Here is a 25412-nt window from a genome sequence, read left to right on the forward strand (position 1 = left end):
CGCAGCGTTATTGAAAAATGCAAATGCCGCGTCTGTCTCGAAAGGCTGCCTAAGATGGATTTATAGATCAATGGTCAAAGCTTTTAGTAGGCGGCCGCCTTCGTGATTGTGCAAGCAACTATGTTGTATAATATAAAATAACACTTGGACATGTTCTAGTTGACTTTCACACGCACACACAATATGGAATAGAGAGCACTTTCTAAATGCGCGCCTCAAATACACAATTCATTGTGCCGGGCGCAGCGATTTTATATATATTTTTTTGTAATATGCACGTTTACGTCTCAAAATCAAATGGTTTTAATTAACAATTTATGTGCAGCCGCGGTGTTTAGTTATTATCATGCCGGACCGACAAGACTACCGGGCTGCTCAATTCGATGCATCATCGTTGGCCAGTTCCCGTTCCCGTCCCCGTCCCGACTTCGATTCTAAGCTCTGTAATCGGCGGCTACTGTTGCCTCTTTTTTTGTTGTTGTTGTCAACCTTGCCGCTTCTGTGTGCTGATCATTCTGGCCAGTCATGCTTAATTATTATGATTATCAATGTTTTATGCTCTATAATTGCAGTTGGCGGCCGTGACTTGGTCTTTTTGGGCGTCACCAGAGTCCAGCCCCATAACTAGGCCGACTCCCCGACGCTGCCACCGTGGGCCCAGTCCCGAGTTGGCCCAGCCCCAGCCTGTGAGGGCTTCTGTTGATTTGCTTAATTTTATTTAATTGTGAAGTTTGAACTGCGTAAATTCGGGTTCTGCTGCTTTTATTATGGCTCTCTTGGCAATTAAATTGAATATCTCTTAGTCGCCAGCCAAGTGTCAGCTTAACACAAACCACCTAGTCGCAATTCGCCAAACGACACTCGAGCACAGTGGACGAGTGTTGGAGAAATGATAATAATGTCTTAACATTCAGCTTACTTGGGATTAATTTAAATAATTAAGTAAATGTTGAAATGGCCCTGATTTTATCTACCCAGGCAATAACAGTATATCTGGCCACATAACAGGGCTATATACAAGTTTTGCTCAGCTGAACTCAACTCGCAGCCCAGCTGTACCTTCATCTGCAGCATCCTACAGGGACGTGGACGTGGACTAAGAAATGATATTGAAAAACGTTGTATAAAATACGCAGATATTGAATGAGTTAAGTCGTCCATCAGAACGACTTCAAACATTTTGAAATATATATTTGGAAAATTAATTTCTAACATTATCTCGATCTTTTTGGATTATTTGCTTATGCGAAAGTTTAATATTCTTTAAAAACTACCCGATATTAATATCAGCAGACTTTTTTATTGACTCCAGGCTTGCACACGCCTTGCCTTAAACTTGTTGCGAATTTTAACGCGCTTGTTGTCTGTTGTTTGTGGGATAAAATAAAATAAAATTGGCTTTCAGCCAGCTAGCTTAAAAAAAAGAGTTTTAATACAAAAAGTCTTTGTGTTTAAGGTTCGTCTGCAAAAAATCAACTTTGGAAAGATCGTTCAAAAGAACTGAACTATATAAGGCAAGACTGAGAGGCTAGCCTTCTTAGAAACAGGCAGGCGGAGAAAGGAGAAGCAGAGAAAAGCAATTTTCACTGCAGCTACTTTTAGGAATGTCAAGACCCAAGTACAGTAAATTTGAGGAAACCATATTATGAAACATTTTTGTAGGCCCTAAACAAAAAGCCCATAGAATGTATAAAAAACTATTTTGTTAAAGAGCCGCTCGGCCTCAAAATCATTTCCGAAGATTGTTGCGAATATTCAAATAATTCATGTAAAATATAATCAATGTTTCGAACGATCGAAAAATGTGTGGGAAACTGAAAGCTTGGTACTGGCAAGGAATAAATATAGCAATACATGGTCGGGTATGTGTGTTTGTACCTTGAAATAGACAAATCGTAAATGATATTTTATTTAATATTTTCGATTTTGCTTCCACTGTGCACATTGCCGCATTCAACAGAGCCAGAGCCAGGCAGTCGGTCGTTTAGTCGACAAACAGCTAGGCTAGCTGGTGGGGTCTGTCCGCGTACTGACGTCTATTCAGGTGTCCAGGCAGGCGTGCATTTAAATTTATTATGTAAGCCACAGTCTCTGCCCCAACTGCAGCCCCAGCCACAACCGCAGCCTCCCATCCCAACCAACGCCAGCGCCGCTGTCGCAGCGATTGTTGCTGCAATCTTTAAAAATCTCGCGTACTCATCAACAACATTTCAAAGTGAACGTACATCAAAGTGGCTGCCAGCCAGCCAACTCCACGGCCCGAACATGAAGGTGTATCACATAAAATCACAAAAACTATCTAAACAGGAAACCCAGCAACTGGACAGCAACAGAAGGGGGCGGCGAAGGGGGGAGGCGGGGGAAGGGCAGTGGAGGTGGCGGCGTTGAGAAAATTAAAACAAAACGTTGTCGTCTATGGCTCTGGCTGCCGCCATCTAAGCGAACGCTGCCCGCCGATCCTGTCCAGTTAAGTAGTTGTTGTTGTTGCTCCTCTTTTTTTGTGTTGCTGCTGCTGTCGCTGTTGCTGTTGTTGTTGTTGTTGTTGTTGCAGCTACTGTGCTGCTGGCAGTGTCGGCTACTGTGTGCTGTTTTGTTGCCTTAACACTTTGAGCAAATATTATTGCTCGCATGTATTTTGTTGTTGTTGTTGCTGCTGCTGCAGATGTTGCCTTTGGGCCAACAACTTTGATGGATTGCACGTCTGTCGTGTGGAACTCGCAGCGGCAGCAGCAGCAGCAGCGACTGTAAGGTAGGCGGCCACATTTTGGGGCCAGCTCTTAGGGCGTGTTTCATGTGGCAAGCCACAAATATTTGATCTCTTTGCGCGTTTTGAAGGTCAGCCAGACAGACAAATCTATCATAAAGCTGCTCATTACCATTTTGCATTTTCATGGCAGCCAGATGTGGGCTGGTTAGGCCAAAATAATTGTTATTTTTATAGCCATTAAAACACTTGAGTGCGCGCACTTTATGTAAGACATTTGTCTTAACACTGCGCCGCATTATGCCGAAATCATAATATATAAATATTATGCTCATTGTTCGACGCTGACGTGCAAACACAGTGCCTCTTGTTGTTCGTAGGCAAAATTTGATTGCGTGCTTAAGATGCAGCCTCAGCCCCCGCCCCCGCAAGTCTCGAAAGCGGCACAGTTTTTGGGCGCGACAGACGACGCCAACAGATCTGATTGATGATGAATGATGACCCACATATAGATGCGGCGAGTGCGTCAAGACGAGCGCCTATTGACATTGAGGGGGCACGCTTTTCAGAGTCTCGAGTCCATAAAACGAAAGACTTAGACAACGAACTTGACCATAAAAATCGCTGTAGAATATCATCAACACGCGTCAAGAGTCACGCATTGCAGCTGCATCGATTCATTATCGTTTGTATGCCAAATAACTTCAGCTACAATTATGTACACACAACAAGAGGCAAGAGTGCCCGACTGAGAGTTACCCTGTGTCCCAGCTCAGAAACATACATTCTACTTTAAGGGCTGGCCCTAATGAGGTTTTGTTAACTTTAAGAATAGAGAAGAATGAGCTGCTCACAAAACCATTCTTTAAAATATAACTGGTGACTATTTAGACAAGTTATACTCAAAGAGTATATTTTTCTTCTGAAACATCGTAATTTACCAGTTACAAACAGCTTAATTTGAGAAGGTAAAAAGACAATCTGCATGTTGAGCCGCAAGTGGGACAGGTGCACATCTGAACAACAACAAAATAAATATAACAACAATTCACTGCAAAAACTCTCCGTTAATCACAATAATTTACAACTCAAGCGGAGAAACGATCTGTATGCGAGAAGTAGCACAAATGGAAACAAGAAACAGACTCAATTGTAGTTTGTGCATAAGATCTTTTAATACAGGAAAGAGCAGCTATGTGCAACACGCCGAACGTCAAATACACTTTCAATTCTCGAATCCCAATCAAATCGTTACCATGGAAACATATTTACTATAAACAAAATCTAGTCAAACAAATCACAATATCATATGGGTCTAATCAGGTCAAATGTTAGTTCTTGAATGAACCAAATTTGTTGTTTTTTACAATATCTTAATAAAAATTAGTTTAAACTTATATGACAAAGATGTTCATACAATATCTAAACTCAACTCGATCTATCTAGTCTATGGATATATATATTCTCCTTCTATGCGTATCACATTTAACCTAATCACAATAGGAATCCGTATTGGTTTCTTCTCTCTCTGAACTATTAGAGTTAGCTAAGGATTCATTTATGGATCGTTTTACGCATAATATTCTTGAAATTGTCTTGTTTCAATTCTTCATTTCGCATATTGCTGGCTTTCCACTTTCACTGCATTTCTTTGTATCTGTCGCTGTTTGTCGTTCTGAGTTAATGCGAGTTTCATTGGCTTCGTTTCATTTTGTTGTTTGCACTAACTGCATTGCGGGTCAGGTGATTGACATGCCACGTAACGGAGTAATAAACAGCGCCAGCGGCAGCAGCATCAACAGCAACAGCAACAAAAACTGAGTCACATTATAAAGCCATAAAAATAACACCTCTAGCGTGCAGACAACGACAACAACAGCAGGAGCATGGACAACTGCAACATGTCGCAGCCACACATTATACGAGAGCCCTCGACAAACGTTTTGGGGCCACACGCAGCGCGTGATCTTGGCAAAGGGTACAAAAAGCAAACTAATTACATGCCAAGTAATTTTAATACCCACTGAAAAAATGGCCAGTGCATTGAGCACTCGCACAGCAGATGCAGCAACAACATCAACATCAACATCAACAGCAACAGCAACAGCAGCAGCAGCAGCACGACAGCAACACGTAATGTTGCAGTAACAGCAAAAAGTGGTGCAAGTAAACAGCATGAGGCCAATGGACTCCGCAACCGTGGCAGCAGAGGCAACTGCGGCCCGGTGGGCGCAACGCTCTGTAAATGGCAGCTTGTTGGTTAGAGACTTGGACCTGGTGGCGATCGCTTGACCCAACCAAAACATCTGCTGGAAACCGGCAAAAGATGAAGCGGTGGCTGCTGTTGTTGTTGCTGTTGTTGCAATTGATATGGCAGGAAGTTGTTGCTGCTGCTGCCGACTTTGATATGTAAATTGTTCCAAATCAATGCTAATTTCTCGACGTGCATCAGCCTGCCCAGGCAAGTATAATTAAAATTGCTAAAAAAAAAAAAAAAAAAAAAAAAAAATACAACAAATAAACAATGCCACACGCATTAGTATGCAACTCTTACTCGCAGGCCCATAAGCAGTACTAGCTGCAACAACAGCAAGAAAAGAAAGGCCTCGGCGGACAAAAACGTTCAGCGCTCAACAAAACAATTTACCAAGTTTGGCCTAAACGGTCAAAGCAGCCGGGCCAGCCAACTGGTCGGTGACAGTGCTGCAGCAACAGCAACAGCAACAGCAAACAGCAACAGCAACTGTTACGGCAGCAACATCCTCATAGCGTGCATAGCAACACGTGCGTTTGCCTTTTACAATGGCAGCAGCAACTGCAACAACAACAAAAACAATGAAAGGCCAACAACTTTGGCGTTTTTCGCGCGAAATTTACTAACGGCAACAACAACTGCACAACAGCAATAACTGCAGTAGTAGAATCAACAACAACAACAACAACAACAATAACAGCAGCAACTACAAAACGCGCGTGCTCAACATTTGCCACAAATGGAGTTATCAACCAAATGGGTCTTCATCGATAAAAATTGATGAAGCGCTTCTGCTGCGTAGAACTTGAGGCGACTTTGGGACGACGATGACGATGGCGATGGCGACGATGGCGTTGGCCTGGCCCAGCAATTTTCCAAGGAAATTGCTTTCGCCTCGAGTGGCAAACAAACGAGCAATGAACGCAGAATGACGCACGTGTGCGTGTTGTTGTTGTTGCTGCTGTTGCTGTTGTTGTTATTGTTGTTGTTGTTGTTGCTGTTGCTCTGCCTGTTTGTGTTGTCTTCTCTGCCGTTGGTGACTTATTTTCCTTGTTAATTTGAGTTGTGTTTGTAACTAATGGGCCAGTGCTGGCAAATAAAATGACATCGATAACAATATTAATCGATAGCATGTTTTAAGTGTGCATGCCGCCAACAATGAAAGCAGTCGATATAACTGTTGTTGTTGCTGCTGTTGTTGTTGTTGCTGTGCCTGACTGTGTTCTCTTCCCTTCCTTATTTTGCTTGTTAGTGTTTGATTTGTGTTTGTGACCAATGGGCCAGTGCTGGCAAAAAAAATGACATCGATAACAATATTAATCGATAGCATGCTTTCAGTACGCATGCCGCCAACAATCGAAGTAGTCATTATATTCGTCATATAATTGTGATACGAAAACGAATCCCTTTGATAAAATTTAAATAGTAGCGACAGTGGCAGCAATTAGTAAACAACACCAGATATGACAGCCAATGATGAGCTTCTAAGTTGTCACCAGTTCCAGTTGCCCGTTGCCCAAGTGAAGATTTCAACTTGCTGACAGCAGCAAACGGCAAAAAGTGAAAAGTGCCATCTTTCGAAATTGCTTGTGCTGCTTGAAGGCCCCTGCCCCTGCCCCTACCCCGACCCCCTCCCCCCTACCACCAGGTACATCCATCTGTTGCTCTGTTGAAATCGACATAGTCTTAAAATACTCGTATTTATGGTTTTAGTGTAGAGGCATGAGTTGTTGTTGTTGCTGTTGTCATTGTTTGATTGTGGTCTGACACACAAAATCATTGAGGTGTTAAAGCAAGCGGAGGAACTGTGACAACATTCACAAGGCTATTAGCCCAGAGCTTGGATTAATGTAATTAAGGAGGCGCTACAAAATGCATGGGTATTACGGAATATACAAAAGATATTTTATTTTTAAGAATGAAGAATCAAACTAATGTGACAACTTAAATAAATAATAAATGATAAATAAATAAACTTAAAAGAAAAGATAAAAATGTAGTCGACTCGTGTCAAAAGTCGGCAAAACTGTAAAGCGCAAACCTTTGTTTTGAAGCGCTTTAAATTGACATTTCACACCTGATTGCCGACAACAACATGGACTCACACTGGCACGCAGTTACTCAGCGGCACATCTCTCGCTTTCCATAGCTTAATTACGACTTTCCAAGCAAACGCCAGCAACAGTCAGCTGCTATCCACGATCCACGATCAACGATCAACCATGAACGATGAACGATCAGTGATTGTTCGGGCCGAAACTTGACTGGTGTGCATGTAATTGAGGTTCTAGGCTCACTGATTACTCCGAGTGGGGGACTGGGCAGTGGAACGCGTCTTTACATTAGCTAATGACAAGTCATGAAACTATGGCTGGGCTGGCAGTTACATTTGGAACTTGAAGCTGCAGCTGGAGTTGAACAACCGCGCTGACGCTGGGCAGCCGTAACTTGAAATGAAATTGTCATTTCAGAGCGTGTTGCAGTTGCGCAGTCAGAACAAGTTCATGGCATAATTGCTACAAGCGGCAACAACTGCGACATCAGCAGCTTGTGTGTAATTGTCGTTGCGGATCAGTCGCAACACCTGATTAAGAGAAGCAGCATCAACATCAGCTTTTAGCCGTGTTTGTATTGTTGCTGAAGTTGTTGCTCTTGTTATTGTTGCCTCACATGCTGTTGGTATTGAGTTACCAGCACAGGATATTGCATCCTTGAAGGCCATGTGTTAGCTACTGGCTAGTCGGTTTTGGCCGCAACAACAGCAGTGAAAGTATTAGCTTACCGGCCGGCAACAGTTGCTCAACAGTTGGCCAAACGCTTTATGCAACAGCAATCAGTCCGGCTTGTAGGTGTTGTTTTGGCAGCCATGAAATATAATTGTCAACTTGCTTCAGACAGTGGCTGCTCTTGATCTGGTTAGTTTTTCATGCCTAGCACCAAATTGCCTGGCTGCTGCACCAATTTCTAAATTGTTGTATGCAATTAAAAAAATTACATGTACGTGCGGCAGGCAGCAACGACAATGTTGTCTTCTTCTACCGCAGCGGCAGCATCGCCAATAGTGGCAGCATCTAGACAGCGGCAACCTGCACTTGCTCACTGATAGCACTGATTATAATTTTTGTTCGGCCTCCTCACTTTTTGCTCTAAGTACGCGCACTTGCAACATGTGCCACGGTGTGCATGTGTGTGTGTTTGAATGTGTGTGTGTGCACTTGTGCAATTTTCTCCAGAAAAGACACAAAATATTTAATCAAGTGCCATACAGTGGCATCAAACCACAAAACTGCTCTTAAAAATAACCACAACTATAAGAATAAAACACCTTTAAATTATTTAAGTATAAATTGGAAATATCATTCAACAGATTTCACAATTTTGTGAAATTCCAAATTAGTGTAACCAAACTTATTAAAGACAAAAAACTTAAAAACTTCAATGATGCCAGATCGCCAAAAGAGCAAGTAAACTTTGCTGTTTGCATATATTGTAGATATTTATTGTATTTAGGTTTAACTACAAATTATTATTTTATTTTGTGAAAATGTAGAATTTACTGTATCAATGGTTTCTCTACCCACTGTAGACCTGGTCGGCTGCCATTAATAGCTACTAGAAACTAGCTACCAGCTGTTGCCGTTGATTCAGCTGCAATTGCTGTTGCACTTGTTGTTGTTGTTGCCTATTTTGATAAAGCGCGTAATCGTAAAAACGCTAATGATACGATTTTCGCAGCAATGTAATGATTAAATGTTGCAAACGCTGCCGGCTGTTCGCCGTTTTGATGGGGTATTTGCCTGGTCGCAGTGCGATTGCGAGCCACAGTCGGAGCATCTGGTTAATTAGCGTAGAAAAGGGCGCAGCCAGAGACATACATCAACAATATGCACAGGTAGCAGCAGAGGCACGAGGAACAGAGGCTGCAACAACAAGTTTATAAGCTGTCATTGGCAGCAACAGCGACGGCAACAGCAAGAGCCAAGCCAACAACTAAAAATAGTTGCACACGTGCATGTGCATTTTTGACTATTAGACGTAATAGCTGAATGCATCATAATTTACCTTGACATTTAGACCAATGTCTGCACATGCCAAAGTTAATTGCCAGCTGCAGCAACAACAAAAATGCAACAGCAACAGTCGACAACAACTATGCAAATTGCAAATGCTTTGCTTACACGCCTGCATTTTGATTAGGTTAACTATTAATAGAACGCGTTGCGGCGTTGCCGTCCCGGCATTCCAGCAACATGGCCACATCAGCAGAAATGGGACTCAAACAGCAGCAACCTGCTCGGATGAGTCATCCGCATAACTATATTGATATGCTTAATTAGCAAGTTGGCCAGGAATTCCTAAAAATCTTGGCCGCTCGCGCGGACCGGGCAAACAGGTGGCAACATGTCGCACTCGAACGGTGAAGGTCAGCAGCTTTTCAAGTCGCTCGAAACGCCGATCTAGTTGCAACTGCCGGCATGCAGCAGCATGGCATGAAGCGATACTGAGCGTGTCTTTTACTGCAATTAGAATTACGTGCGACCCGCATTTTGGTAGCCAAACGAAATGTGCTGAGGCGCCGCATAAAAACCAAAACAATTTTTGGTAACTCAGAACTCGCCGACAACGAGCGCAACATCAACTTTGGCAGCGGCAGCAACAACAACAACAACAACAAGAGTCAGAAATGTGGGCGCAAAACGAAAATGAAAACTGGACCCATGCGCCGATAAAACTTCTGGGCAAATGTTTTTGGGTTTCAATTTGGTTTTGGTTTATGCTTCGGTCCATATCGAACTGGTCTGCAAGCTGTGGCTTCTACGGCTGGCTACTTGCCCGGCGACTATGGCCAAGTTGGCAACCTTTAAAAGAATGCGGACTTGCCAGAAGTACACACACACACACACACGTTCAGACACACACACACACATAGGCATATGTAGGCGCATGGCAGATAGGCAATATAAAGAAAATAAGGCATGCACAGAAAAAATAACTCAAAAGTTGTGGCAACAAAAGGCAAACTCTGCTGGATGCCTTTAATGCTGTTCTTGGGCTGGAAGGTTCGATGGTGGAACGAAAAGTTTATGACATATCCATACAAACATAATATAAAAACCGTTAAAAAAAACACTCGTAAAATTGATCAATAAGAAGATTTATAGAATTTATTTATGACTTTGAAAGTAGTGTGGAGCAGTTATTCTCTATTAAAAATAAATCCCTCATTTGTAGCCATTATAAATACATACATATAGAAATTTACATTGAGAAACATAAGCTATGAACTCGAATACCCTCCAGTTATAAGTTCACATATTTATTTATACATATTGCATATATTGATATGCATATATTAAATATATCTCATCAGGTTTTTCTTGCAGAGGTTTCTTAATGTATTAGAAGGATCTGACGTACTAATTGATTTTATCTTTTCCCCTCCAATGCTATCTTTCTCTTCTTTTACTCTTTCCATTTTTCTTTGTTTGGCCTCTCGCTCCCTCTTTCCATCTCTCTCTCTCTATCTCTCTCACACTCACGCCGCTTTGTACACTTTCCAGTCGTTAACTTTAATGACTACCCATGGAACAAATCCAATGGCGCAATTGTTGTCTGTCTGTGATATTTGTTTGTGTGTGCGTGTGTGTTTAAGTATGTGCACCAGAGTCTGTAGTATGGGTATTGGGGCACAGCTTGCCGCATGCCACAGCTGTGGTAGCCGCGGCCTGCTTGCAGGAATTTTACAACTATGCAGCCGGCTCTGATTTGTTGCCAGGAGCAGAAGCCATGAGCTGCGATTTGAGAGATATGTATGTGCAAAAAAGCAGTTAGTAAATTTAATAAAAGTAAAAAAAAAACTCTCGCTGTATTTGCGAACAAGCAAATTAAAAAAAAAATCTAGTGTAAAAAATGCGGAGATGCACCGCAAATGGGAGAAGGTGAAATAGGGCTTGACGCTGGAGTCCCGGTCATCATTATAAGCCCTATCCGACTACAGCTTAAAAAAATAGTTTAGCAATCGTCTGTCGAGCAGTCGGGGAATCAGAGTCACGTTTTTTTTTCTTCCACTGACTCCCTGCCCCGTCATTCGGTTCGGTAATGAGCCGAGTCAGTTCTTGGAACTGCGCCAACGTCGCGTCCTTGAAACAGGTTTCGCCCATAAACAAGACGGCCATTGGAACGACTACGCCGCCAACGGCAACGGCAACGGCCACTGCGACTGCGACTGCGACGATGGCTGCGACTGCGACTGCGCCTATGAATCGGTTCTATGCAGGTCGCAACCTAAGAAACCATTAAAGTTTTACTTTTACTCAATTAATTAGAGGACTTCGAAACGCAAACATGAAATATACGACATCGATTCTAAGGCCAATTAAATCCACATTACGACAACATATTGGGCAGGCGCTCCAAGCGCCAGAGATCCTCCTGAGCGCCGCTTAAAAGCGTCCATAAAAATCAGGCAGGCCAGGCTCAAAGCGTCCGATAAAATTAGCAAAATTATTGCCACACAGTAGCCCTGGTGCTGGCGGGGAAACGTCAGACGGGTCAAAGCGCCATGGGACGTCTTGACTAAGTGGCGCTGCACAGTGGGAAAGGTAATAGAATGGTTACATCGGAGTGTTATTGTTACAATAAAGAAAATATATTCAACAAGGTTTCCTAACAAATAGAAAGCTTTATAAATTGGAAATATTTACCTTTTCAACGTAATAAAAGTATAAACAGCTGCGTCGTTCTTGCTATGTTTGCCTGCATGAACATGTTCCGCTCAAACTCCAAGGCAGTTAAATAATTACATTGGTAAATGCGTTCCATTGCAAGCAGATCAAGTTTAATTTTGGTATTTTGAATAAATTCAATATGGAGTATTTTTACCAGGGCTAGAGACACAAAAATGTAGGTCAGTCGGTTCACGGTTCGAACCAACTCTTTAACTTTAGGCTCGGTTCGTGAACCTAGTTTTATTGATGTTGCATGTAGCCCAGTTTGTACATTTTGTGTTTGTATTTTTCATAGCCGAGTTTTGAGCATAGAGCACAACATTTTGACCAGGGTGCAATACAATCGTATCTAAGTAAATGCATTCATAGATGCACACGCAAATGTCACATCAATTAGACGCACGGGACGCGCATTGACTGGTTAGATGGTTGGCCGACTCGCTAGCCAGAGGATCCGCTCGAATGAGTGCCTGGCTATTTGGTTAGCATTAATCTCAAATTAGCATTGACTACTTTCAAGTACGTTGGCCAATTTGAAAAGTAAAAGGCAGTTGTGTAAATTAGCCATCTAAGTGGTTGCTGATCGACATCGACAACGACAACAACAACGACATCGTTTTCTGTTTTCTATTGCGTCTTAGCTGTTAACTGTTGGCTGGCTGTTAACATTTGGCTGCCAACTGTTAACTATTGCCTGGTTCGTTGGCCATCCACCCACATGTCGCAATGGCGACGGCAGCTGTTGCCCGACCTTCAGGCAAATGCCTTTCCTTGATTTACGAGCGCGCTAGCCAACAGCTGAAGTGAAGTGCAAATATTTATGGCTCGTCAACAATAACACAAATATTAAGCAAGCGAGTGGCATACACAAAATAATAACAGTGTGTACACATGTTTTTGTTATTATGGTCTGATAACCACCTTACATGCGTTTATTGAACTGATAGCTGCTCAGCTTGCATCCCGCAGAATTAATGCTTTATTTCTGATAAGAACGATAAGAGCTTGACAGATTGCTATGCCTCAACTATAAATAGAATTCTTATTATAGGTTTTAGTGTACAAAGTGACATATGTATGTATGACAATAAAGTTCAATTAATTTTAAAATAATGAGCTGTCATCGCTGAATACCAACTAGTTAGCATCTTAAATCGGTTGAGGTGCACTATTTGGTATTAAGTACCGTTTACATTAAGTTCTTTTCGTTTTCCGCATTTTCTTGAAACTGACTAGCTGGTCCCACTTAGCTTGACCATACAACCTTAACGGGGGAAATGTTAAAACGCCTTTTTAAATGATTTGCATTTGCTTTTGTTGCTCGCAGCAACTCCAACAATTGCGGAGCATCAACACTTTGCATAGAGCGCCAAATTTTTCACCGATTCCCGCTGAAAATTCGACGCGCCTGTGAGCTGTAATTTATGTTAATTATACGCTCCGTTGAACGAAAAGCAGAAGAAAAATGTGAAAAACTGGAATGCTTATAGAAATTGAGTTCAAATTGGGTTTTTAGGCCTTAACTAATTTGCCTGGACTCGATTGAAAAACTAATGTGCCACTCCTACAATTGCAGCAAGCAACGACAGTAACAACAACAACAACAGCAAGAAAAGCAACAATAGCAAGCAAAACAAAAGACCAACAACCCATAGTATGCGTCTCTTTAAAACGCGCAAATCTACGGACACATACAGCACTTTAAGCGCCGCTCAGCAACAGCAACATTTGAGCAACAACAGCAACACTTGCCCTAGCGGCAGCAGCAGCAAGCAAAACAACAGCAGCAACAAAACTCACGCCTTGGCAACATGCAGCAACAGATTCAGCAAAAGCATTGCCAGCAGTGTAGCCATATCCTCATCCTTGCCTGATCTGCACGATAACTCGCCCGTCATGATACTAAGCTGCACTACCCTAACAAGCAATGGCGCCGCCACAGCGACAGCGACAGCAGCAGCAGCAGTCGCTGCATCGGCAACTGGCAATAATGGGCAGCCGTTACGCACAGCCACGCCCACATGTCTGCTAAGTGGACGCCAGACGCCGTCAGGGCTATCGGTGCTCTCCTTGCAGGAGGCCAACACTTTGCACAAGCAACAGCAACAGCACCAGCAACAACCAACCATTTATGTGCCCAATAAGCTGAGCAACAATGTCAACAATGCCAGCGCAACAAACTATCTGCTCAGCTACGCCAACAGCAGCAGCGCCAGCGTCCAGCAACATCATCAACAGCAACAGCAGCACTATCAGCAATATGTGGCGCAGCGTCTTCACCCCGCTGCTAGCTCTGCCTCTAATAGCTGCTTGTACGAGAAGTCAAATTTAAACGGATCGGGAGGATGTAATGGCAGCAGCATGTCGCTGGCGTCAAATGGTAAGTGCAAAGGACTAAAAATGTTTGTTAATGGAACAGAAGCTGGCATATAGCTAACACAAGAGGCCATATATCAGCTGAGCTTAGTGTTTAATTATAATATATATTAACCTTACTATAATTGCTTATATATTAATACTTACATACATACGTATGTCGAGTAACCAATAATATAGGGAGGAGATTAATGTTCGATTACAAGTTATCGGAACAGAGGATTTATAAAAACTATCGTAGGTTACATACATATTGTATGTCGAGTAACCAATAATATAGAGAGGATATTAAAGTTCGATTACAAGTTATCGCGACAGATGATTTATTAAAAACTATCGTAGTTTCATTAAGCTTTGTTGGCACGCGACATAATAATCTAAAATTCCATACATTTTATTAGATCTACCCTTTAAAATACCTATTTAATAACGTTGGCAGTTGAGTGCAATCGTTGAGCTCCCAATGACAATCTTTTCCCAGTGCTTGTTGGTTTTGCACAGTGTCAGTTGTGGCTTGAACCTCCACCAAATAACTCGCTCCATTTCGAATGCAGTATGAACTCGAATTGTCGCTGGGAGCGCTCTGCAGAGTGTAGGTTCCCGAGTCAGTCTGCTGCAATATGTTGATGAACCAAGTTGCTTGCACCTCGCATGCGTTTTCCAGGCGTAGCCATGCCTGCGACGTGTCTGCCACGACAAGTTGCCACATGCAGCAGTTGCTGTTGGCGCCCAGCATCAGAGCCTCACCCGGCAAAGCATACAACTGATCCCTGTCATGTTTCAAGCATAACCATCGACTCCTAACCAGGACACCCAGTGAATTTGGCAAGCTCTGCAACATATTCGTCAGCTGGGCGCTACGCCACATCGGATTTCCTTGCAGCTGACGCAGCGTCAGCGCAAAATGTGGCAGCAATATTTTGTTGCTGCCCAAGCGATTCGAGCGCCGCAGCTGCCAATAAAAGCTTATCCACAGCCGAAGTTTGAGCGGGTTGTTGATGCTGCTGTTGGGGCTGAGCTTATTCTGCAGTTGCCTCAACTGTAGTGGACTTTTGGGTGTCTCCAGGAAGGCCACATTCCAAGCCAAACGCTGCTGCTGCTCCGGGCTAAGGCGCTCACTTAGCCGCTTGGTCCATTCTTCGAATTGGGAGCTGGAACCGTTTAGCTGCTGCAAAACCATTGTTGGCAAATTAATCCGTAAACTGGCCTCTGCCTCTGTTCTGGCCAACAGTATTGCCAACAACGACAGCCAGATCTTGACACCCAACCGCCCAACCATCTCAATGCCAACTGCCAGTTACTTCCTCATCAGCTCATATTTATAGAGTGGCAGAGAGTATTACGATTTCACCATCGAGTTGGCGTGTTGATCTCGTACGTATGTATATTATCTTAATTAACAACTTCTTGCCATGCTATATTACAGATTTTAGTTATATTCTGATCAGTGAATTGTCTTTGAATAGCTAGAAACTATAGAAATTTTCTATATAAGTAATTGAATATGTTTTTAGATATTTAGAATTTTAACAGATCTAAATTTTTAAAATGTTCTTTTAAGATTTTATAGTGTTATATATATATAGTAGTACTTAAATTTAATTGATAAATCTGTCAGGGTATACAAGCATTAGCCTGTCATAAAAGCTCTTTAGCATTTTATGCTTATCTTGCTGAGAACCTATCAGTTGAAAGTCGTTGCTCTTTTGACTGGGGCGAATGCACCCATTTACGAATTATGTGAATGTTTAGTTAAATTTCCTCTTGCTTCAAGGTCATATGCCCGACTACAAGCTGGTGACAGCCGTGCCCGTAGTTGTCCTGGACGATGAACAAAAATTGGCCACTGCACCGTCAGCTGCTGAGACGAGCAGCGACATTGGCACAGGGAACGCCTCATCCTTGGCAAGCACCACACGCAATGGTGAGTACCACGTCAAGTCCCATGATTAAAGGCAGCCCAAAATAGATGCAAAGCCTCAAAGCCTTAAATGCCCCGAAATTGATTTTTAAATGATGCGCCCCTCCAAATGCTAAGCAATGTATCTTCATCTATATTTACGCTCTCCGCTTCCTATTCAATTTATGGGCTTCAATCGGGAGCTCGCCTAAGTGCTAGAGATTACCCATAAATTAGATGGCAGCCCGTGCTAATTTTGTAGCGTTATTTAATTGCTGCTCGCACATACATAACATGCCCAACAATCAATTTGCCGTGACTCGAGTATTTCGGCTGCCGGCTGAAAACATTTCCGCATCTGTCAACGCATCATCGAGCACTCGCGATTGTCATCGATACTGGGAAGTGGGCGATGCGTGCATGTAAAAAGCACGCCCTTTAATACCGTATTGACCCGATTTTGCATTGTGCGCCGCCGTTGCTGTAATGCGATCCGGAGCGGCAACTGCGACTGGAACTGGGATGGGTATTATAATTTTTATGCCATGGTCTGGGCAAGTTGTTGACTGCGGTTTCGGTTACGGCCCTAAATCCCATAAGCGACCAAGTGTGACAAAGCGTGGCATTATGTGATCCATTTGACTGCTGCCATCGAGTGATTCGATGATTCGCAATGTATTCCCCAAGCTGAAAGAGTTGTGTGACATGCGCTAAGATGTTGTTGTGGTTTGCTCCCTATAAATCGGATCATTATGCATTAACGATTGGACTTGAAGCAAAATGGAACAACAAATGAATGCAAAAAAACGAAGTAGGAACAACACAATCAAAAAAATCTTTTTTTTCCGCTCTCCATTTTACTCCCCCTTTGGGTAGAGCGTAAAGAAAAGCTTAAACTTTTTTTCAAGAGTTTCTGGTAGGCAACTTTCCAACGAGGATCTGAGATCTAGTGTACGGATGTTGTATTGTCTTAGCCGGATGCCAGTTCTTTTTAAAAGTCAGGTTGATATTTTGTAACTCTATGATTTGCAGTAATAACAATAAAATTATTTTGCCGTGGCCAACAAGTTCAATAGCCATGCCATGGGAAATACTATCACAACATTTGCATAATGCGCTTTGGAGTGTCCGAGCCGAGTCGAGTCGACCCAGAACATGTGCACCACGGGCAGCACCATTGCCAGCAACAATAACAAACAAAGAATTGGAAACGAATGCACGCGGCATACAATAATATCTCACGTACGCACTTCAATTCTCCGATCTAGATCGGCGCATAACGGAGAAGACGCTGCTCGTGGATGGGAAACGGAGCCGATGCCTTGACTGAGTGAAGATCGATAATCGGCCAGCGAAATAAATCAAGTCGAAGGAGGAGAAACATGTAATAAGCGATAATCCAGTATAAATGCGCATGCGTGCAGTGCCAAAAGCAGCGCGAGCAGTGCGAGCATCTGGACAAAACTGCTCCAACTGGAGTAGGGATGAAGATGGAAGATGGTAGATGGAACCCGGCGCAGAGGCCAAATTATAGCGTTTATGTTTTACGTTTTACCGACTGCCAACTGTGCCGACTGCCGACAGCTGGGCGAGAAGAGACTTAAAGATGGGGCGCTTATTGATTTCTCATGCTGCTGCTGCTGCTGTCATAGTTTCTTCTTGTCCAACGGATTCTCGGTTCACAGTGGGAATCGGAGCCAATCATGGCCATAATTTGAGGCCTGATGAAAGCAATTTACAGCTATTGACGTGGCGTTTGTTCAGCCGCTTGACCTTGAGCCCGCAACACCCAGCGTATCTTCATTCGGCCCTCGCCACCAATTAGAATCAATTAAGATTGGCATTAGAATGACACACAGAGAGCGGGCAGATGCCAAAGCCAATTCTCTGAAGCCGAATCGCCTCCGACACGCAAAGCTTCTCAGCTTGTGACACCTGCCAGCTAAGGCCGGGCTTTGTTGCGAATTTGTAAAATAAATGACGGGAAATGCCATTACCGATCAAAGGCAGAGAAGAGCCCAAGAGTTGATGCGGAATCTTGGAGAGAATCGCTAAAGAAACCATTAATAAATTATTATAATAACAATACCGCAATGGGCAACAGAAATACGGAAAATACATTTTGACAGATGAATTGAATTTTAAAATATAGTATAAACTATCTGTAGAAATATCTAAATATTAAGACTAATATTCCCTGACTGCGTCCAACACAAAGGCTGCAGCCAGAAATCTAAGTTTCCTTTTTAAATGACACTTTTTATATTCAATTCTTATAGTTCATATTTTTTGTATGGTTTTCTAAGCTTATAACATAACAGTTTGTAAGTCCAACAAAACTTGTTTAAGCTCTTAGAATTTGCAGCTCCTTCTTCTCAGTTCGCCTCGCTCGGCTTGCATGTCAGCCGGCGAGTTGCAACAAAAGGCAGCTTCGAGCTAGACTCCGGTCGGATCTTGCGGGCACTTGACACCGTCTTGAAAGTTAAGTGGGTGTAGAATTTGTGGCATGTGGCCGGCGGTCGTTTTTGATTCCCGATGAGTGTGCCCCGCGTGGCGGAGGCTGTCATATAATTGATGCCTGCACCATTTGCCATTATTGTTTAACACTCGCCGGCTGCGGCCCATCCCCCAATCCTCGTCAGATGATTGCAAGCGGCTGCGCGTGTTGAAATTTTAATCAAAGGCAAATGTGCCAAGCTGTTGGCAAACGAAAGGCGAAACAAAGTCGGTCAGGCCTGGGTGGAGTTTCAGCTGGAGTTGTTTCAACTGTCAACCCGAATTGAGGCTGGCAACGAGCCAAACGCTGCGCCCACACATTCTCTGGATTAAGCCCCCGCGGCTGGGCTGCGGCTATTAAACATCTTTGGCACGAGCCAGACACGCCGATGCAGATGCAGATGGAGTCCAAGCCGATGTCTCGGTCGTTGTTCGTTGCTCGATGGGATTGACTCGCACTTAAAGTCGTAGATGAAAATAGTTTTTAAAATTTTATTGTGTCCATAATATACCTGGATCCATGTCTTTGCTGTTCCCGAAGAGCTGCATCAACACAACAACAGCAACAAGAAATTTGCTGCAGCTGATTCTTTTGTGCATGTTTTATACTAATTGTTTGGCCAGCTCTCCCTCTCTCTCTCTCTCTCTGCCTCTCTTTCTGCATCGCTCTTCCCCTTTTTTACAAACACCCACAGCCTGTGCCTGTCCAGCTCGCTGCAGCTGTGATAAATATGGGACAAGCGCATAAATTTGTTTATTAACGATCCAAAGCTCGGGCCGTACCTGAAAGTCCGCCTTGAATGGCTTTTTAAGTGTTGGTAATTGATGTTAAACCAGATCATAAAAAACTCTTAAGGCGCTATTAGATTGGACTTGGATGAACCATTTGTAACTGAGCTGTGTCTGAAGTTTAATAACTGTACTAAGCTACGAGCACTGCCCAATTTGTGGAACCGGAAACCCAGTTTAATATGGGTTCCCTGTGTGTAAAAGCAGAATAATGTTAAATCTCGTTCAGATTAAACAATTGATCATTATTTCCAATTGGTGCAGCTTGCAAAACGCATTTAAAGAAAAATGTGAAAAATACCTTTGCAGGACGAATCTTTTTCAATCAATTTATTTACTTTTTCATTATGCCGCAATTAAATTGTTCTTATTTAAAACAGGTACAAAATTCCATTTTCACAAACAGGGCTGTTTCCATTTTAAATATACAGTGCTGCGAAACGCACAGTTTCTAGCCTCTTTTCTCAACACATTCACTTGCAGCAAAAAACAATACCTTACATACATATATTACTTCGATGTTAATTATTATTCCACCGATTACTCATAATGCCTTGTTCGTATCTATTGAATAATAAATATAAAAATATATCAATATCTTATGTGGCAATCTACATGCGCAATTCGAATGCAATATAAACTGCATATTATTGGCATCCTAGTATTTATATTGCCTCTGGTACTACCAAAAACATACACTTAATATGAGGCAGAAGACTTTGAATATTATTTTATTAAGTATATTTTTGTTAACGATTAAAATGTAAATTGCATTAGTTGATTAATTAGCACTTAGATAACAACAAAATACGCCGTCTAACACAAGTCCTCGCCCTCGTCCTCGTGATCTCTAGCATTATTCAGCTCATCGGCACCTACGGATTTCTTTGCTACCTCTAGACCTTTTGGTAATGGAATGTTTTTAGCCAAAATTGCATACTCTACATCCATGTGTCGGATGAATGGAGATGCCAGCATTCGAGCTGCCAGCTCGCCATCTTCCTCGTCGAAAGCTTGCAAAAGCGTCGTCAGCGTGGAGACTTCATCGGGCTCACAGCAAGTGCCCCATTCCTTGAACGACTTTTCTGCCTCGACCGAGTCACCGCGAGCCAACTGCACCAGTACGAGCGCCACAACCAAACGGCCGATTTGTCCAAACGATTCAGTTTGCTGATACAAGCCAATTTCAGTTTTAAGCGACTTTGTCGCCTCTTCGAACCGCTGCAGCTTGACCAATAGTCTCGATACTTTCGAGGAGTATAAGGCTGCTTGCCGGGTTGAATCTTCAATTAGAATGACCTCCACTGCATGCTGATATAGGCGTAGAGCCACATCCGGATGCTGGGCTTCCGTTAATTTGGCCGCTTTTTCCAGCGCAGAGGCGGCAGCTTCTGGTGAGCCATGCTGCTGATAAAGGCTACACGCCCTGTTGGCATATTCCTCGACATCCGTTAGCGTGCCAACATCTTTGCACAGTAAGATAATCTGTTCGTATGACTTTGCTGCATGGAACCAGGATTTGTTGTTTTTGTAGCACTCAATAGCCTTTAACAAGCACTCCTTGCTTTTGTCGAATGATTTCGCAATCTTGTAAGCAGTTGCTGCCTTTGCGTACTCGTCGGCGGCACTGTCATAGTCAGGTACCCATTTCAACAGTGATGTTTTTAAGCTTTTTTCGGCTGTTTGGACTAATTGTTCTGCCTCGGCAATTTTTTTAGCAGCCACAGACATTTTTGCACGCGAAAAATCAATTGTTGTTTATGTGCAAGATGTGACTGTATACTGTAAGTGGAAAAAAGAACTGTGAAAAATACTGAAATACTGGTTGTACATTATACCGATATATCGATAGCTTCTTTGCGATAGTTAAGCTTATAAAGCGCGCTCAAGTGACGTCATACGCATGGGTCAATGAATTTTGAACAGATACGTTAAAAAACACCACTTTTCGTTATTTTCAAAACCCAAACATTTTCTTTCTTCAGATAACAGATTGTTTTGTTTGAGTAGAAAGCGTAAGGTTGCCGCACCAATCACCCTGTCAAGTCTCGTACTGAAATTGCGGTTATTTCAAGTTGCAGCAATCAACACATCTTCAAAGCCGACCTTTGTTGTGGTTGCTTGGCTGGAAAGCGTGTAAGCCGATGCCTTTCACGAACACGTGACAGGCTATCAACCGCAATGCAAAAGCGGCCTGGTTGTCAATGCTAAAAGAACAGACAAGGTCTAGGTCCAGGTCCAAGTCCAAGTCGAGCTTGATTCGCGAGGCTGCGGCGGCTGTCAATGCGGCCATGTCCATGAGGTGTTAAGATTAATTGAAGCATTATAATTAATTTGGAAATAACTTTCTGATTGAGTTCTTCTCTATGCTCTTCCCCTTCCCTCTCTCGTTTGCAGTGTTCACGTGGGGCAAGCGCATGAGCCGCAAACTGGATTTGCTAAAGCGCAGCGAGTCGCCTGCCGCCAACACACACAAGTCGCACACGGATCTGCGCAGCTTGTTTCACTCGCCAACGCACAAGGCTAACAATGCGAAGCCGTCAGCAACGCCTACTGGAGCTTATCAGGGCACTACGCTTAAAAAGTGCAAGTCGGGACCCATTGAAACGATCAAGCAGCGTCACCAGCAGCAGCAGCAGCACCAGCAACAGCAGCAGCAGCAGTTCCAGCTGCAATCGCCACAGGATGCGGCAAGCAGGGGCAGCCAGAGCGCTCAGTCGACGCCCACGCATCAGTATCAGCCAGCGACACGCCCACAAAAGGCGCTGAAGAATTTCTTTCATCGAATTGGCTCCACGGGCATGCTGAATCATCGCTCGCACAATCTGCTGAAGGCTTCCGAAGCGTCGCAGCAGGCAACTCCAAGCAGCCAAACACTGTATCGCAGCAGCTCCACCAGCCAGTTGTCCAGCTGCTCATACATCAAGTGCGACGATCCCACTGAGGGCCTCAATTTGCAGCGACAACATTTACAGCAGCAACAGCAACAGCAGCACTCGCCTCGCATATCTAGCCTCAAGTCCAGCAGTTGCGATGACATTGCCAAGGTGAGCAGCTGCCTGACCGCCAGCAGCAGCAATGGCAGCGCTGCCGGCGACAATGTGGGCTCGCTTGCTCTTCAAGCTGGCGGCGGAAGTAGCACGGCCAGCGGCGGCGGTCAGCAGGATGCTAGCCGTCGTGGCGCCTTTCCTTATGCCTTTTTGCGTTCACGACTCTCGGTGCTTCCCGAGGAGAACGGTGGCTCTGTGCTGCTCAAGCATCAGCAGCAACAGCGCGAACAATTTCAGCGGGAAGCGACCGTGAATCAGACTTCATCGGCTACGTCGCAGACACAATCGCCGTTGCCCCAGCGCCATTCGCCGGAGCAGCAGCTGGTGAATGTGTCTCGCAATGACAGCATTTCATCCAAGGACTGGGAACCACTTTACCAAAGATTAAGTAGTTGTCTGAGTTCAAATGAGTCGGGCTATGACAGCGATGGTGGCGGCGGCGGCGTCGGCGGAGGCACAGCCGGTGCCCGCCTGGGCAATAATCTTAGCATCTCCGCCGGAGATACAGAATCTATTGCCTCAGGCACACTAAAGCGCAATTCGCTCATCTCGCTTAGCTCCTCTGAGGGCGTCGGAATGGGCCTGGGACTGGGCTCGGGCTCCTCTTTGCGCAATAGCATTTGCAGTGCACCCGTCTCGCTGGGCGGCTACAACTATGACTACGAAACGGAGACCATCAGGCGGCGTTTCCGACAGCTCAAGTTGGAGCGAAAATGTCAAGAGGACTACATTGGGCTAGTTCTGTCACCCAAAATGGTCGTCACCAACAACAATGAGCAACAATATCGATATCTGATTGTTGAGCTCGAGCCATACGGCATGGCACAAAAGTAAGTTAGCTTAATTTAATAAATGATCCCATATACTTATCTGCTCTTCCTATTTTTCCTTCCACAGGGATGGTCGTCTGCGGCTGGGCGATGAGATTGTTAATGTGAATGGCAAGCATTTGCGTGGCATTCAGTCGTTTGGCGAGGTGCAACGTCTGCTCAGCTGCTTTGTGGAGAACTGCATTGATCTGGTCATAGCGCACGATGAGATTGCCACTGTCACAGATTTCTATACCAAAATACGCATTGATGGAATGAGCACTCAGCGCCAGAGGCTCAGCTATGCACAGCGCACGGACAGCCTGAACAGTTTACAAAGCCTACAGTTGCAGGTGGAACAGGAGCAGGAGCAGGAGCGTGACCGGGCAGGAGAACGTGAACGAGATGCGGCTGGACTGGAGGAGTGCGAGGATCAGTGCGATGCGCGCTCTTTGGCCAGCGTCAGCACCCTGCCATCGCCTATGCCGCTGATGCAGCATCGTCGCAGCTCCACGCCGCGCCACTCGCTCGACGTGAGCGCACCAGAGCATGAGCTGTTGCGGCGCAGAGCGCGCAGCTCTTCAGGTCAGCGCAGCTTGGCTCTAACACCAACACCGCTCTTTAACAACCAATCAAACAATGACACCTCCTTCTCGACCTCTGTTAACAATAACAATAACGACTCATACACACCTGTGTATGCAAATCGAGCGGCCAGCGTCTGTGTGGGCTCTTCGCTAGCGGACGATGAGAAGTGGCGGCTACTGGCACGAAAGCGCTGCTCGGAAGGGGCTGCACTGTCCTCCGAAACAGGCATCGGTGGCCAGCAGTTCGGCCAGCGAATGCATTATGCCCGCAATTCCATCAATCTAACCAATTCACATTATCGCTCGCTGAGATTCGCACATTCGCGACTCAGTTCGTCGCGACTTAGTTTGTTCATGCAGACGGCGCCGGCGGCAGCATCTAACAGTCTACCTGATGGCAATACAACAACCACAGACACCCCAACAACCAGCACAACAACAACTGATCTCACTAATAATACGCAACACCAGCAACAAAAACAGCAACAAAAACAGCAACAACAACAACAACAATCTCCACAACACCATTCATTATACATCAAGCACTCGCCAAAAAACATTTCATTGTTTGCACCTAATCCGTTTCTTAATTCCTGCTCCACTGCACCATCCTCATCAGCATCAGCAGCAGCAGCCTCATTGACACCTCCCGCCGCATCACTAATGCATCATCGTCCATCGCTGCCAGTGGCCAAGCTAACGATACGCGACGAGGAAATGGCCGAAGTCATACGCGCCTCAATGAGTGAGGGTGAGCTTAACCCAATAACCCATCCACATTAAAACACATTCGAAACTCACTAAACATCCTTATTGGCTTACACTGTCTCTAGGCACTGGGCGCTGCACGCAGAAGACAATTACGTTTTTCAAGGGACCTGGTCTGAAGTCCTTGGGATTCAGCATTGTGGGCGGCCGAGACTCGCCCAAGGGCAACATGGGCATCTTTGTGAAAACAGTTTTCCCCTCGGGACAAGCTGCAGATGATGGCACGCTGCAAGCTGGTAAGTTAAAGCCGCATTTTTACCTGTTTTTCGATTTCAATTTAAAACCTGTTACAGGCGATGAGATTGTGGAAATCAATGGGCACTCCGTGCAGGGCATGAGTCATGCCGAAACTATTGGACTTTTCAAAAATGTGCGCGAGGGCACAATTGCGCTTAAAATCTTAAGACGCAAGTAAGATGATGCTAACTAATAAATAAATCAACCTATTTGAATTTCATATTCTGTTTATCTATTTCAGACTACAAAAGGCAAAATCAATGGGCACATAAGCGAAGCATTGGAGCAAATATATATATATTATCTAAACACTCTACATACATATCGACTATAATTGTTAGCACTATTGTTAATACCTGAACAACAGCACATAATTCGTTTGAACAAGTTAAATGTACATAGAACACTTATATTTAGTACTAGTTATGTTCTGGCACCCAGCATATATGTACCTTTACTAGCATACATAATATATATGTATCACTAAACATAACTCATACAAAACTAGGCTATTTGCATGCTATATTGAAGTAATTTAATGAATCAACCATTTTAAATTAGTTAGATAATCTAAGCTAATCTTCTAAACGTTGTACAATTTTTTGAAAATTAAAATGCCTACCGTAAAATGAGTACCTATATACAGACTTGAAATTCTATTTCGAATCCTTATTATTATTACCTTATTATTTATTAAAAAACAAAATAAATGTG

At 43.9% G+C, this 25412-nt stretch overlaps 3 protein-coding genes across 7 annotated transcripts; 1 reads left to right on the forward strand and 2 right to left on the reverse strand.

Moving 5' to 3' along the window:
- The first annotated feature begins 13278 nt into the window (after window positions 1-13278).
- Window positions 13279-25289, forward strand: LOC115765162 (homeotic protein female sterile). Of its 5 annotated transcripts, XM_030708586.1 has the most exons (8): window positions 13279-14066; window positions 15837-15986; window positions 21645-23127; window positions 23195-23691; window positions 24313-24444; window positions 24527-24697; window positions 24755-24872; window positions 24940-25289. In XM_030708586.1, exons 1-8 carry the CDS (start codon window positions 13343-13345, stop codon window positions 24968-24970), a joined length of 3306 nt encoding a protein of 1101 aa, XP_030564446.1. In that variant the 5' UTR covers window positions 13279-13342; the 3' UTR covers window positions 24971-25289. The 5 variants fall into 5 exon arrangements, with proteins under 5 accessions (XP_030564446.1, XP_030564436.1, XP_030564462.1 ...); XM_030708576.1 differs by having other exon boundaries at window positions 23195-24444; XM_030708602.1 differs by lacking the exon at window positions 24313-24444.
- Window positions 14393-15548, reverse strand: LOC115765217. Its single transcript, XM_030708662.1, has one exon. The coding sequence runs from the start codon at window positions 15339-15341 to the stop codon at window positions 14466-14468; it is 876 nt and encodes a 291-aa protein (XP_030564522.1). The 5' UTR covers window positions 15342-15548; the 3' UTR covers window positions 14393-14465.
- Window positions 19953-21024, reverse strand: LOC115765200 (gamma-soluble NSF attachment protein-like). Its single transcript, XM_030708640.1, has one exon. The coding sequence runs from the start codon at window positions 20976-20978 to the stop codon at window positions 20064-20066; it is 915 nt and encodes a 304-aa protein (XP_030564500.1). The 5' UTR covers window positions 20979-21024; the 3' UTR covers window positions 19953-20063.
- Window positions 25290-25412: the final 123 nt, after the last annotated feature.

The sequence above is a fragment of the Drosophila novamexicana genome, unplaced genomic scaffold (assembly GCF_003285875.2).
Source record: "Drosophila novamexicana strain 15010-1031.04,08,12 unplaced genomic scaffold, DnovRS2.1 tig00000008-arrow-pilon, whole genome shotgun sequence".
NCBI lineage: Eukaryota > Metazoa > Arthropoda > Insecta > Diptera > Drosophilidae > Drosophila > Drosophila novamexicana.

What these genes read in the sequence shown, in the direction of transcription:
- LOC115765217 (XM_030708662.1), bottom strand. Translation starts at nt 15,341, where the DNA reads ATGGTTGGGCGGTTGGGTGTCAAGATCTGGCTGTCGTTGTTGGCAATA.
- LOC115765162 (XM_030708576.1), top strand. Translation starts at nt 13,343, where the DNA reads ATGCGTCTCTTTAAAACGCGCAAATCTACGGACACATACAGCACTTTA. An exon ending in GGCAAGCACCACACGCAATG is followed by an intron (nt 15,987 to 21,644) that starts GTGAGTACCACG and finishes TCTCGTTTGCAG; the next exon opens with TGTTCACGTGGGGCAAGCGC. An exon ending in CCATACGGCATGGCACAAAA is followed by an intron (nt 23,128 to 23,194) that starts GTAAGTTAGCTT and finishes TTCCTTCCACAG; the next exon opens with GGATGGTCGTCTGCGGCTGG.
- LOC115765200 (XM_030708640.1), bottom strand. Translation starts at nt 20,978, where the DNA reads ATGTCTGTGGCTGCTAAAAAAATTGCCGAGGCAGAACAATTAGTCCAA.